The sequence below is a fragment of the Amphiura filiformis genome, chromosome 6 (genome assembly GCF_039555335.1).
Source record: "Amphiura filiformis chromosome 6, Afil_fr2py, whole genome shotgun sequence".
Classification (NCBI taxonomy): Eukaryota; Metazoa; Echinodermata; class Ophiuroidea; order Amphilepidida; family Amphiuridae; genus Amphiura; species Amphiura filiformis.
Window position 1 is genome coordinate 52,804,000 of NC_092633.1, and position 13,611 is coordinate 52,817,610.

Here is a 13,611-nt window from a genome sequence, read left to right on the forward strand (position 1 = left end):
CATTCCATTATTAGAAAAATGACTGTCTGCCAGCATGGATTGTGTAGAGAAGTGGTATACATATCAGCCTACTAATTTACAGTTTGCTGGTTTCGAGCCTCAGTGGAATCTTATGATATTTATGTTCTTCCTCCTAACACTATGACCAAGTTAGGAGAGAGAGGGAGGAAAGGAAATTGAAGTATCAATTTTGATTGCCATTGTGATTAGCTGGAGATGGAGATATGTATCTAGTTATGGGCCAGGAGCACAGTTGCTGGTAAGAATCTCATGGATGCAAATCAAATGTGATTTTCCCATATAACTTACCTGTAATAGCCTGGCATCTAATCTATGCAGTATGTCTGCATCATCAAACTGTGCATTGGTTGCCCTTTTATTGCAGTCTCCAATACACCTGTTAGATTATGCAAGTACAGACATATAACTTACCTGTAATAGCCTGACATCTAATCTATGCAGTATGTCTGCATCATCAAATTGTGCATTGGTTGCCCTTATTGCAGTCTCCAATACACCTGTTAGATTATGCAAGTACAGACATATAACTTACCTGTAATAGCCTGACATCTAATCTATGCAGTATGTCTGCATCATCAAATTGTGCATTGGTTGCCCTTATTGCAGTCTCCAATACACCTGTTAGATTATGCAAGTACAGACATATAACTTACCTGTAATAGCCTGACATCTAATCTATGCAGTATGTCTGCATCATCAAACTGTGCATTGGTTGCCCTTTTATTGCAGTCTCCAATACACCTGTTAGATTATGCAAGTACAGACATATAACTTACCTGTAATAGCCTGACATCTAATCTATGCAGTATGTCTGCATCATCAAATTGTGCATTGGTTGCCCTTATTGCAGTCTCCAATACACCTGTTAGATTATGCAAGTACAGACATATAACTTACCTGTAATAGCCTGACATCTAATCTATGCAGTATGTCTGCATCATCAAATTGTGCATTGGTTGCCCTTATTGCAGTCTCCAATACACCTGTTAGATTATGCAAGTACAGACATATAACTTACCTGTAATAGCCTGACATCTAATCTATGCAGTATGTCTACATCATCAAACTGTGCATTGGTTGCCCTTATTGCAGTCTCCAGCACACCTGTTAGATTATGCAAGTACAGACTATTGGCTGGCTTGGCCAACTCACTCCTGGAATTAGTAAAAACACAGAAATCCAGTCAAATGAGTAAAATAAATATACAAAAATACACAGGGTAGCCTTGTAAGTTTTCATGTGATCTAGGTAAATGGATACAATCTAAAAGCTTGATATAAAGGCTTCTGCTCACTCACTTACACAAACATAGGCTAGGAGCAGCAACCTCCCATATAGGGTTGCAAAGTTGTAGAAACTTTCCGGATCAAATTTGGGAAACTTTCTTTCGAAAGTTTTGGAGATGAAGATGGGTCAGATATTTTGGGAATTTGGAAGAATTTTCAATTTTGACATATTTGCATTTTTTAAAAAGATTTTTGAAATTTAAATTTAAATATTTATACACCTATCTCATGTCACTGGGTGATGTTCTAGACTTCAGTAGGTAGTCATCCTTTTTGTTTGTGTAGAAAAGGGGAAAGTAATAAAATTTACATAATGTGCACAACTGCACAGAAAATGTGACTTTCTATTGTGTAATCATAATTGGTAAGATTTCATATGGGACCAGGGTTTTCTTCAGCATTTTGCTGAAGGGGTATTTTCAAATTTTTTGGACCCTTTCAATTGTGAATTTTTTCTGAAGGGGTCCAAAACATTGCCCACAGGGTATTTTTATAATATTAGTTTTGATGACATTTTAAACAATGTGTGTGTTTTTCAAGCAGTGGCGGATCTAGAGCAGTCAGAAGGGGAGGGGGGAAATTTAAGAAGAAAATACTAAAATGTAAAAAAGGCCTCCTGAGAAGTAAGAAACTTTGCAAAATGAAGACCTAATTGAAGCGATTTGGTGTACCATTTTGGCACTATTTATGTGTAAAATTTTAGTTTAAAAAATTCGAAAATTTGTGAAATTTTTACCTAATATGGTAGGCCTATGAATTGCGTTAAACATAAATTGGCAAATGTCAAAAGCAGAAGTGAAAGTGGCCATTTGTTTATCAACTACGCAGGGGATGCTCCCCCCTCAGAACTTGGAAAATTTTGCAAAATGAAGACCTAACTGAAGCGATTTGGTGGACCATTTTGGCACAATTACTGTGTACATTTAAAGTTTGAACTGTTGAAAAAGTCGAAAATTTGTGAAATGACGGTCCATGAAGCCTTTTGTTGTCACGTTTTCCCTATTATTGTAGGCCTATAAATTGTGTTATACATAGGGCCTAAATTAGTGTCGAAAGCAGAAACGAAAATGGCCACTTGTTTATCCACTCTGGATGGGGGTGTCTGAGGGGGTTGTTCCCCAGAGAGGGAAAATTTTGCAAAATTAAAGTCCAATTGAAGCCATTTGGTGCATCATTTCAACAGAACAAAGGACCCGAACTCAATTTGCACAATTTCAAACCGACACTACAAGTTTTCAATCACTAAAACATGCATGGATCGATGCTGCCAAAATGTGATGGACCCTGCATATCGGGAGTAGGTCCTAAATGCCAAAAGCCTAGAATAAATGCACAATATCGGGTGTTTCTCTATTCAAATCTTGCAATATTTGAACGCATACGTTTTCAAGATTTTGTACGCGTTGGACTTTGGTACTTTGGATTTGAAGGGGTCCACAAACTGCCTCTGAACGCGTAAATACGCGTATTTTGTGCGTTAAAGTAAACCCTGTATGGGACTATGCCATATATTTTCATGTTGTTATCTAATGAACCTGAGGAAACAAAATAAGATTACTGTTTTTCTTTTTTTCCTGGCATGGTAAAATACAATGTGTGGGAAATCATGTATGTCAGCAGTTTGGAAATTCCCTCACCATGTTAAAGCCAGAAAATATATGATTTCGGTCAAATTTTTTTTGTTTGTTATTCTTTGTCAAGAATTATGATATGATATTAGAATCTCAAAGATTTCCTGGTTATCTTAAGCAAAAATAATGAGATAAAATGAACCACTTTAATCTTGGTTACTTTAACTGTGTTGTTCTAAGAGCAATTAATTAATATCTTAATTCAGATATGTGGAAGATTGCACACTATTGTTAGAAAGCATAACAAGTGGTTATTTACTTCAATTTTAGAATATTGGAACAGGAACATTCACTCACTCACAGGTTTGGGACTTTAATGATCCAGAGAGTGAAATAATATTGACTTCATACTTGTGGTTGAAATTAACAACATTAAGACTAATATTGTCCTTACTTTTACTTCAAAACACAGGTACCAAGACATAGAGGAGCCAGTTGACTGATGGTATGTTGTTTGTTTCATAATACACTAATACCCAGAATGAGCCCAGAATGTCATCAAAGTTTCCACAACATATAATAGGAAGTATTGTGTTATTATAATAACCTAAAAACACAGGCACAGGATTGTGTGACAGTTCCTATCATTGAGAGCTAGTTGACTGATGGTATGTTGTTTGTTTCATATACACTAATACCCAGAATGTCACCAAGGTTTCCTCAACACAGGAAGTATTGTGTTATTACACATTGGCATCGATCCTGGAGGTACTTCCCCTTTTTGGGGAAATTAACCACTTTTTGTACTTTCGGCCACCTTTTGGGTACAGCACACAGGACAGGGTTTTCAATGTTGTGTTTCCAAAAATCAAAAGCATCTCTGGTATAACAGTTTACTAAATTAGTGGAATTCAGTAGTAGAACTCACTTCCTGAGAAGATCAAAATAAGTTTATCAGGGTGCAATAAAAGCTAGAATCATTTCCAATCATTTCCAAGCTAGACAGTTTCCAATGAGGTCCTCATTTGTGCATTGCCCTCTTTTTTCATCTTTTTATTGTTTGGCTATTTCAATTCTACAGCCTTTTGTGGCTTGTTTGCCTACCTCCCATTTTCTACTGCCCGCATTTCCTAATCATGGATGCTTAATCATATTTACGTCCCTGTAGGTTAAAGGCCACCAATAGGCCTGGGCGATACATTGAAATACGACGAGGAACTATTTGTTTTCATGGCATTCGAAAAGACTGCATTAAAATCGCTGAAATCGATCAAGTTATATAGCCAAAAAAGTACTTTTTAGAGTTTGATGCTTCAAAATGGTACATTTTCTCTCATTATATGACATTTTTGATGCAATAGTACCAAAATTCATACGCATGGCTTCGGTTTTTAGTAAATAGTCGCCCTATCATATTGTAACTTTCAGCTTCGAGAGCGCACTGTCATTTTAAGGTGTTTACGGTTCAGTGCGTTAAAACAAGAAAAGTCTCAGGTCAACCTATGTTGAATTTTTGATCATTTGGCATCTAAATCATATAGTTTCACCTGATATTGGTGACATTGAACTGTGAGAGTTCTGAATATGAGAAAATTCCACCGAAATTAGGCATTTCCCCATTGAAACACGTGTAATACATAATTAGTGGTATTTAACCTATAGAAACACTGAATTCTATGGATCTGATATTCGTCATGGAGACTTTTCTAGCTATATTTTGCTTACATTTCTCAATATTTAACTGTATTTGCCCTGGCAAGAAAACGTGCATCATCTTCGACTACTAAGGTATGTTTTTAGAACCCGTTGAGGTTGTAGGCCCCTAGCGAGTTGAGTGGGGGGGACTTGTGGCATTAGTATTGGGTTTACGGCTGGTTTCTGTGATTTCAGGGCTTCTAAATTCAACAACCTTCGCTTGCCTACGTATACATATAGAAAGCTTAATGATGATGAAAAATCAATGTTGATGATCATATAGACATGCCACTTTGTTAATTAGACCCACATGCACATTTTGTTGGTGATTTCCTTGCCCTAAATAGCATACATAGGCCTATCGTGTAAATACAGTATAGGCCTAGGCTAGGCATTTTACTTAAGCTTTAAGGCGCATGTAAGGCCTATAGTCACGTGTAAAATAAAACCTAGTCTTTGTGTACACGTTGTCTATGGGCCTCTACAGCATCCTGTGTGGCCTCACTCTATCCTAACTCAAGCCGAACCCTAACTTGATCTATAACTCTATTTTAAACCCATATCTAATCCTCGGACCTAGCCGTATCTCTATCCCTATCCAAGAGCCTAGCCCAATAAAAACCCTATTCCTAATGCGAACCTGACCCTAATCAACAATTCTAACACTAAACAGCAAGCCTAAATCGAACACTAACCCTAAATCAATCTTAATCTGATCTGATCGTGCTAGGACAGGCTACAGATACGAATCTCCCGATATAGTCCTAGGTTGAAGCAAAAACAGCGAAACAGTCATCATAGAGGGTGTCCGAAAATCATTGATATTTTACTCGTCATGCTGTTTTCCAGAAATTTTCTTGTTAAAACATGTATTGCAAATGTCAATGTTTACATTCATGGCATTTTATCCGAGATTGGAGCACCTTTGTGCTTATATAGGTTAAAGACCACCAATAGGCCTGGGCGATACATTGAAATACGACGAGGAACTATTTGTTTTCATGGCATTCAAAAAGACTGCATTAAAATCGCTGAAATCGATCAAGTTATATAGCCAAAAAAGTACTTTTTAGAGTTTGATGCTTCAAAATGGTACATTTTCTCTCATTATATGACATTTTTGATGCAATAGTACCAAAATTCATACGCACGGCTATGGTTTTTAGTAAATAGTCGCCCTATCATATTGTAACTTTCAGCTTCGAGAGCGCACTGTCATTTTAAGGTGTTTACGGTTCAGTGCGTTAAAACAAGAAAAGTCTCAGGTCAACCTATGTTGAATTTTTGATCATTTGGCATCTAAATCATATAGTTTCACCTGATATTGGTGACATTGAACTGTGAGAGTTCTGAATATGAGAAAATTCCACCCGAAATTAGGCATTTCCCCATTGAAACACGTGTAATACATAATTAGTGGTATTTAACCTGTATGGCAGCTATTTCAAATGCACCTATGTGTGAGCACCAGCAACTGCCAACACACATTTGCCTTACCATGGACATGGTCAAGTTTTCGCTATACAAGTGTGGACTACCTACACCATTACCTGCGGACAATGGTTCTTAATGCATTTTAATGCAACCGTTATAAGCTAGAAACACTGTCTAGGAAACAATGTTAACATGGACATCCATGGTACCTGTGTATCCACTGTTGCAGTTAATTTGTTATTACTTCCATGGTCTGAGCTTTGCGCCGAGCGTACACACGTATAAACACAGAAAAGATTAACAATCACATTGATTGGCTGATCAATGCTCTTGACAACAAGACGGTTGACCTATTGGTTGTAGGCTTGGCACGTGGAAGGCGACCTTGTCACCCGGACCACGGAAGTAATAAAATATTTACTGTAGACTTTCTCATGAGTGTACTCTTGTTTTCCAGTGTTTACAAACACACCCCTACACACAATTCAATTAAGAGGTGATGAGGCTGCAGATGACGTCACACTATTGCTCCAGTGGACAGTCACACACATATTGAATCGGACTAGTCATCCGCAGTTCACTTCGCCTTAAAACTGAAACTTGTGACTGATGCTACAATGCTACTTTGAAAGTGTGAAAATAACAGTCAAACTGAATACTCTCAACTATTTCTCTTTTAAAAAAAATGTTACTTACTCCAAGAGATCTAACAGATGTTGAATGAAGTCTCCTTGACCTAGCAGCAGATATCTTCTCATAGCCTTAATTCAAGAACAAATAGAAATAGCAAATGTTGTTAATTATCCAGGTGCCACAAAATAATCATTAAATGAATATCTAGTCTTCTGGAAGTTTATTTTTGATGGTTATTCACCCCTTGCATGGTTCCGCCATATTGGGTAGAGCCGGTAGAACTAAAACGGACATGAAACAAAGAATTACGTCACTTTACACAATGTTATATGACTCGTTCAATTCCCATTCATGCATGCTGCCAGATCAAGGCTCTACCTTCAAACTTAATGACCATGCAACAAGTGAATAGTATCCGACCTCATCCAAGTGCACCATCCCAATCTACCATTATCTAGGAGAGGGTACTCAAACAATTTTACAAGGACAGTCTACACAGAAGCAAGTCATTCCCTGACTATAACATACTGTCTTGGTTCAGATAACGTAACCATTGTTTCACCTCAAGCTTGGTAGTGACATCAGCCCTTGCACATGAGTATATGTGCTTGTGTGAGGTTAGGTTAACACACGATTACATACTGCAAGCAACAAAATATGCACCTACATTACTACCCAACTTTTTATGGGACACCCAATATGATTCATGTGTTATGCACTCGACAACGGTTTATAAAAATTATACCTATGGCTGACTGAAGAGCGACTGACATTTGACCAATGAAGTTGATCATTTTTCCAAACAAAACAGAAACTGCTCTACCTTGCTGGTCAGCAACTAAGAGTAAATTCAGCTTACCACTAGACAAATTCAGAGAACTCTGACTGTTGCTATGCAGTATTACATGTATACAAGCCATGTTTACCTTGAGGTGTTCTAAGAAGCTGAAATTCTGGTGCAGTACATGCAGAAGGCGCTTACTGGTATCCTGATACACAGCATCAATCACTTGCTGGAAGGAACCATCTAAATCTTGATCCAGTAACATCTCAGCTGTAAAATGAACAAAATTGATTGGCAAGTTGATTATTCTTTCTCTTCCAATAGTTAATTAAGCAAACTTGGAAAAGAAGCCCCAGTTAGTTTTCTAGATTTGTTTTTATGTTGCACCCTTTAAAGGAGGGTGGTTCAATTGAATCATCCATGTGAAGGTCCATCACTAAAGCATTCCAACTGCTTGGATTTAGAGACACAATTGTGTATTGCAGTAGTCTGCAGAACAGCTACCCATATTTATGTTCATACCATATTGCTGGCCTACATTTTATGGGGTTAGGGTGAGACTGGGTCATTGCTGTTGTCCATTTTAGTAAACAGCTTAAAATGGTTAACAGAACAGCTTCTCCTTTAAAAAAAATAATTGGCTATGTTAAAGGAGGATTTCGTGATCCTAGCATCCTCTTTTTATGACATTTTTCAGTAGATATCCACGAAAAAAAGCTTATTTCCAAAATTTCAGTTGATTCGATTTTTGCTTTGCGAGTTATGCATGATTATGTGTATTACACTGCTCCATATGTTGTAATTTCGTTCTGGTGCACCAGAACGAAATTCAAATTTAGCGATATTTTTGCTAAACGAATTAATCTGCAAGAAATATTTGGTACATAAACATTATGTAGCCAGAGGTATCCAGTGGTGTAAAAATCTCAACTTTTTTGGGAAAAGTGGGGGATGAGGCTGTGGATCACGAAATGCCCCTTTAATCCATAAAGAATTATTCAAATATATTAACATGAAGAAGTTACACAAGAAATGACTCTCTCCTTTTCTGTCTTCATTCCTGCTTTTAATTAGCCCATTGTTCTTACATGATGTAAGAAGTTACACAATAACTTACTATCTCTATATCTGTCAGTAACCTCCTCTTCTTTGTCTTCACTCCTGCCTTTAATTGGCTCATTGTTCTTGCATACATGATGTAAGAAGTTGATAGACTTCCCTATGGAGAGGATCTACATAAATTAAACGATACAAACAAACAAAACCACAGTTAACAAGAATCTTGTCTAAATGAATATAAACATCACATTTCAAATTAAAAACAATAATTCCAACCCAAATGAGTGTCTTGTGGCATGCTTCTACCGACAACGCAGCAAAGCACCTGTTTTGCCATAATGCTACGATTACTACCAATACACTGGCACTTAACCATAATCCATTAAGAGCATTTTACCGGTACACTGTGGACATTCTGGGAGTGAGTACATGTATGGTCATACAAATTTACAACTATGGATTTTAAAAGGGAAAATTTTTGTCCTGGTCAACTCTTAATAACATCTGTTTTTGCATATAGCATTTTATACATTGGACTGGGATTTGTGCCAGTTGACAAGTCAAGGTTACCTCACACAAGGGTAAATCCAGGTTTTTGAAAGAAAGAAAATAGGGGGGAGGGGCTTCTGAAAAATGAGGCCAAATGGCACTCTTTTGGCCATGCTGAGGGGCCCGAGGGGTTAGTAGAAAATGTTGCCATTTTTTTTTAAGCGCCTTTGTTTTTTTTTGGGGGGGGGAGGCCCCAGGCACCCTAGATCAGCCCTTGACCTCACTCCCATTTATACAGTTCTAGACCTTGACGTTTACACTGAGATGCCTTGGTCAGTATACCTTAATTATGTTATGTCATGAAACATCCATAAATCATTAGCTTCGTTTAACACTTCAATCCAGATATAATCTAGAATAAATCCAGATGTGCTGCTTTCCCTGTAACCCATGGGTACTACAAACCAAATTATCAGCCTTGAAGTACAAAATTGGTTACAAAGAGGACTACATCATGTATTGAGCCAATCATGGTAGACATGGTAGGAAAAGTCAGTAGGGCTGAAGGGGATTAAGCTTAAACTTGCTCAGAGATCTAAAAGCTCTGTCTTGATTGGTTACTCAGATGATTATATCATGTAATTAACCAATCAGAGGCTGTAACAGAGACTGTAAGAAAGACAGTACTGTTGATAGGGTTAAGTAGCACTAACTCCATACCTTATTTGCCTGATCCATTTTGATAAATGATGGAATCATAGATTTCCTGAGTGAATATTTCTCATGCCAAAGTTTCTCTTCTTTAACTGTAGGATCCGATGCCACAAAAAACTGAAACAGATTGATAATATGGATCAACAATGTAGCACTAGTATTAGTTATCAGGTGAAGTGATGATATGGTATGGGAAATACCATACTAAGTGTCATTGTAAGCGTGGTTGAAAACAAATTTATCACACATTTAAATACATTCTATTTGCAAATAAAATATAATTTCAGACATTCATATCATGTATAAGTACATTAATAATCCAATATATTCATGTTTTACACCTGATCCTATTGACCTCATTTTCACACAATAGATTTGAAATGTTGAGGTATGTTTCAAATATGCCGTCATCGATCTAGTGAAACTGAATCAAATTTCAAAGTTTAAAAGGAAGACCTATATTTTAATCTCCAAACATGTAAATTTTTTCTTTGTCCTTCAAAATTGATTCAATATGAAAATGTTTTGCTGATACATGAAACCGGAAATAGTTCCTGATATTTTAAAATTCAGATTGAAGGTTTCAACCGATTTGCATTTGGCAAACCTGTTTAAAGCCCAATCTGTAAAATGACAATCCTAATAATCTGTTGAAACACTGTTCTGTGCAAAACTGACTGCCATTTTTATGTTACACTTAAGGGCTGGGGTATGAACGTTTGGACACTATTTATGTTGGGACATTAGAGCACATCAGACATATCGAATTGCATTCTGAATACGAAGAATGTCATTCTGATATCAAATAATTTGGATTTTTGAAATTCGCAATTTAATACACATTTTATGGCAAATCATTAAAAATTGATATTTTTGATATTTAACAGTACTTGAAGTAAACTTTATAAATCTGATGATTTATACTTAAAGTGTATGTAGGTGGGATGAAAAGCCGACGATCAATTGAAAATTTTGACCTTTTGTATTGAAGATATGGATTTTTTCCCCAAAACACAAAAAAAAAATTAGGTCTTTTTGGGAAAAAATCCATATCTTCAATATGAAAGGTCAAAATTTTCAATTGACCGTCGGCTTTTCCTTCCTGCTACATACACTTTAAGAATATATCATTAGATTTATATAATTTACTTCGAGGACTGTTATATATCAAACATTTGAAAAATATCAAATTTTTATAATTTGTCATAAAATTTGTATTATATTGTAATTTTCAAAAAATGAAAATTATTTGATATCAGAAAGACATGCTTCGTATTCAGAATGCAATTCGATAGGTCTGAGGTGCTCTCATGTCCCACAAAAAATACTGTCGAAACACAATTAATAACTTGGACACAAATTCAAGTCAGATTCTGAAACATTCATAATAATTATAATATTTGATGGGTTTTTCATGCAATACAGACATTTATTGGTCTCGCTATGAGTTTAATATAAAATTGGATCAATTGAGCCCATATTGGGCGTAAAGCATCCAATTTTATCATTATTATGTTTTGGATCCAATATTGTCATACACTTGGATTCATCAAAACATAATAATGAATAATATGGTGCTTGATGTAGTCTTGCCACTCATGGCTTGGACATTTTTTTGTATGCGAGTGTGCTCAATCCACCCAATTATATTTGAGTGCCTCTCAGATATAATAGCTTACACAATGATAAGGCTACTAGCAACCAATTGCTAAGCTTACCTCATGATATTTGTCTTCTAATTGTCCCTCATAGATCCATTTATCCAGCATTGAGCGTACAGGTAAGGCGACAACTTTGAGTATGTGTTTCATAAGTGATTTCACTGCAGGATCTCCATGCATGGTATAAGATTCAACTGATGAACACAAAGCACCACCTTTCTTATCTACAACAAAATCAACAAATACAGTTACAGTGAAATGATTATAATTAATTATTTTTGATTTAGCTTAAATTCAATCTTGAGACATTTTTGGAACTACAGTGTCCTGCTTCAGTCTTAAGATGGTACATCAGTTTCTTGCAAATAAAAAAGCCGTCTCTCACCACACGATATTCAAATTATCGGGCACCAAACTGCTTGTGGCAATGATGTCCCAGTAACAAAATGAAGGCTGACGACAATTCAGCACAAATAACCATGACATCATTGTCACAGGCAATGAATATTTTGAAAATCGTGTGTTGAGAGCCGGCTGTTTTTATTTATTTTATGGTCAATATGAGTTTGTTTTAAATAAATCCATGTGATTTGTACTTGATAATTGTTTTTCTAACATTATAAGCATGGATAAGGTATATTTGGATATGACTGCTAGTCAAATAATTATAATAGGTATGTAAGCTGCCATTACCCTGCCATTGCGTATCCTGGAACACTACCGCGATTTCTACCCGCTGTATTGTGTCCGTGCTCCGCGTTCAAGCAAGAAAATTTCTCGTAAAATCGTCTCTTGCTGCATCCACGCTTAGACTTTTTCAAGCCCGGCTATAAAGTATTTTTACAAATGTTGAACAGCTATTTTAATGATATTTTTAGCCCATAATTTATTAAATACATCAAATCGATAAACAATCTCCCGATAACGGCCAAGAATACAACAAAATACTCTTTCAATCATGAGAATTAACCTAAATTTACACGCCCTACACGTAAGACTTGGCAACAGTCTATTCAGATATCGTTGTCAAGCTCGAGGTGATTGACCCCGATGATTGACAGTCGGGAACGCGTACTGTTACGCGTAGCCATGGTGCTGGGCGCGTTCGGGGTGTCGCCAGCACCCCCTTTTTCCAAGATGGCGGCCTCCATGCGTGTACCGAGGGTGCTGGCATGGAACCAAAACAACAGCGGGAATCGCTGGTTAAAAAGAGCTGGGATGGAAAAGAACATGGGGGATTAGCGAAATTTACTGTCAGGGGCCTGATATAAGGCATGTTATGATTGCTGGAGAGTACCTTATTGCTGAACTAGTGCCTCATTTACTGTATGGTCTACATGCCACTGAATTAACATGCCAGTAAATAAGCAGAGCGAGGTCCCTGGGTTGCTCCTACACTAGTTTACTTGCTCTGATCGATGCGCACACCCTGTTGATAAGTGATGAATGCCAAACTTTTGCATTCCCTTCATGAGCGCCACTCTGCACTGAAACACTTTTTGACACATAATCAGGTAATCAGATTACCAGTTTGTTGCTATAACTGGATCAGCCAATCAGAGCTCCACTTCTGTGTTTATGCTGTGTACGCTCGAAACATTACGCGCAATACTTGTGGCACATCAGCGCAAACCAAGTGGCGCTTGAATGTATGCAATTTGCCCCTGTATCCCAACAGGGGCACTTAAGTGGGCCCCTGGACCCCACCCTGTGATGCTTCACTCGCTCGCTAGGATAATGGAGCTTGTGCAATTCTATTTTCCAAAAGTGGAGCTTCAGATACTTGACTTGAGAACCTCTGCTCTATATTGTTCCACTCTCTTTCCCCTCAAATTCCTATACTATCCCTTTCAATATATTTCCTTGAGTACCCAAGGCAGGAAACCCTAGCTATGCTTACCTTTACAGCCATCTACTAATATTGCTAAGTATTTCATCCTCTGTGTTGGTTCATACATCCATACTTTGAGTCTAAGCTATGCTTACCTTTACAGCCATCTACTAATATTGCTAAGTATTTCATCCTCTGTGTTGGTTCATACATCCATACTTTGAGTCTAAGCTATGCTTACCTTTACAGCCATCTACTAATATTGCTAAGTATTTCATCCTCTGTGTTGGTTCATACATCCATACTTTAAGTCTAAGCAGAATCAAGGCAGGAAACCCTAGCTATGCTTACCTTTACAGCCATCTACTAATATTGCCAAGTATTTCATCCTCTGTGTTGGTTCATACATCCATACTTTGAGTCTAAGCTATTC

General features: G+C 37.1%; 2 protein-coding genes across 2 annotated transcripts in view; one reads left to right on the plus strand and one right to left on the minus strand.

Moving 5' to 3' along the window:
• Positions 1-13,611, plus strand: part of LOC140155599 (uncharacterized) — a 136,027-nt gene that overhangs the window by 33,939 nt on the left and 88,477 nt on the right. The window lies entirely within an intron of this gene.
• LOC140155591 (gamma-tubulin complex component 3 homolog) overlaps positions 1-13,611 on the minus strand; it is a 51,235-nt gene that overhangs the window by 15,795 nt on the left and 21,829 nt on the right. Inside the window, 6 exon segments of the mRNA XM_072178494.1 lie at positions 1,040-1,175; positions 6,704-6,768; positions 7,567-7,694; positions 8,542-8,656; positions 9,693-9,803; positions 11,405-11,571. Coding sequence (XP_072034595.1) covers positions 1,040-1,175; positions 6,704-6,768; positions 7,567-7,694; positions 8,542-8,656; positions 9,693-9,803; positions 11,405-11,571 — 722 coding nt within the window.